Raw genomic sequence first — 2,163 nt, 5'->3', positions numbered from 1 at the left:
GGCTAGAAGACTAGGGAATAAGATTTCCCATTAAATAATAGATGTTCACTTAATCTTATGAGTAAGGATATAGAATTTTGGAATGGTTCAGAATCATCCTTAAGATGTTACTGCTCATGGATTCTTTACTGTAAATAAAGAATCCTTCTCTGACTCTGCATGGATTTTTAAGGTCATTTTTGAATGCCTAATGTAGATTTGTTTTCCAATTTCATCTCTTCTAAAAGAAGTCTATTCAGATGAAGGACTTAGTTACTTGAAGGTTTCTAATTGCTAATATGAATGATGGCATTTTTTTTCCACCAATCATTTCTAATGCCCAGTTTAAACTTTCTCTAAGTACTGGGATTTAATCAAACAACCTCCCTTTTAACCAATTTTATGCGGGCACCTATTAAGCCGACACCTGAAATAAAATAAACCACAACATTTTTAATGGATACCATATTTCCATTCCAAGTTGCCCATTATGAAGCATCTTTAATGTAATTAGTACAGCAAATATGAAATCTCTTAATTTCCCTTAAAAATCTGTAATTAAATCAGTGGAGCATTTTTCATACCTATGTCAGTTTAGAACTATTTAAAAAAGGTATATAAATTTTATAACCTATTCATTTCATCACAATCACCTCCCCCTGCTAACTCCCAAGCCAGGTGTACTGCATAATTCAGACCAGTTTAAATAAGATTTCAAAGTTAGGACTTTTGTGAAGACCGATAGATCATTTAGAATAAGAAATTTAAACAATATTATTAAATTATTATTTGCATAGCTACACACAATTACAGGGCACGAGAAGTGGCTAATAATACCAAATATACAAGTACTTTTAGCAGCCTATTCAATAAGCCAATGAAACTGCAAGTTCCTGTGTGGTCTCAGTGTTTAACGCCTGGCACAGGTGATGGAAATCACGCCTTTGAAAAAACCAGGAGTTGAGACTTTAAATAAGAAAAATATTTAAACTCATGTTTGGAAGTTACTGAGAGAAGTTTTTTCCCCCAATTAAATAATTTTTAGACATGCTAAATAACATATATGTGTGCATATATATGTGTGTTCGCATAGATATATGTATTTATTTATACATATATTCAAGCACGCACTTATATATGGGATATATATATATCTATATCTATATATATATCTATGAATATACAGGACACACATGACAGAATTTATTCCTCTAAAGACATGAAAAAGCAAATTTTGTTTTACCTGTTTTCCACAAAAAGGCTTTCCTGGGAGCAAACTGACTGAAAAATAAAAAAAGGCATTGTATCAGACGTTCTGGATATGCTGAGGGATCCCAAATCCTTGCCTGATTTTAAAACTACTTTTCTCCTCCAAGGAGAAAGGAATTAAGAAAAATATGTACTGTTTTTAGAAAAGAAAAAAAAAAGAAAAAAAAAAGGGGGAAAAAATAGGTTAGAGTTAAAAGTGGAATTATTCTCATGCAGCACACAGTCCTTTCCCTCAGAGCATCTCCAGGTTTCCAACAGATTTAACCCGTTCAGAATCAAGGTCAGGAGAGAGATACTGTGAATGAAACTGCTGGAGGAACGTGTGACCCTCGTATCCTGAGCTAGAGGTTTCCTCCAGGGCTGCGGAGATGCAGCCACCAAAAAGAGCCAAAATGAGAGGTTCAGATCAAGGCAGAGCATGCAAGCTTGGCATGATCCACTTGAGGATGGGAGAGCCGCAGAGCCACAATCCTACAATTATTACTCCGCAATGATAAACGCTCACGAAATAAATAGATTGACTGCAAGACTCTCAAAACTGAAGAGATGCCATCAATTGATCTTAAGGGGAGAAGGGTAGAAGACAAGTGAAAACAAAATGAAGCTAATCAGAAAAAAAAAAAAAGTCACATTCCATCTAAGATTTCTTAGTTTTTCACACAGAAAACCAACTGACTTCTTAGCTTCTATTCCTGTAGCATTCATTTCTCTACTATTTTGTGTTTAATACACAATGTAGGGAAGATAAAATCCATCATCATTACATCTGGGAGAAAGGCAGACCAAATTAAAATTTAACAAACAGAAAAGAGAAGTCTCAACAAAATATGGTTCAATGGTCCTAAAATACAGAGACTGTTTAGGAATTAACATAAAACTATTTTCAAAGTATTGTGTTTCTAAACATAAATATAT

General features: G+C 33.8%; 1 protein-coding gene across 1 annotated transcript in view; it reads right to left on the bottom strand.

The window, feature by feature from the left end:
• Positions 1-2,163, bottom strand: part of ARPP21 (cAMP regulated phosphoprotein 21) — a 155,968-nt gene that overhangs the window by 74,958 nt on the left and 78,847 nt on the right. Inside the window, exon 11 of the mRNA XM_011355055.1 lies at positions 1,223-1,260. Within this exon, the coding sequence (XP_011353357.1) occupies positions 1,223-1,260 (38 nt within the window). The remainder of the gene's footprint in view (positions 1-1,222; positions 1,261-2,163) is intronic.

This window comes from Pteropus vampyrus, unplaced genomic scaffold, assembly GCF_000151845.1.
Source record: "Pteropus vampyrus isolate Shadow unplaced genomic scaffold, Pvam_2.0 Scaffold1, whole genome shotgun sequence".
Lineage (NCBI taxonomy): Eukaryota > Metazoa > Chordata > Mammalia > Chiroptera > Pteropodidae > Pteropus > Pteropus vampyrus.
The sequence above is the reverse complement of the archived record's forward strand: the minus strand, read 5'-3'. Positions and strand labels throughout refer to the sequence as shown.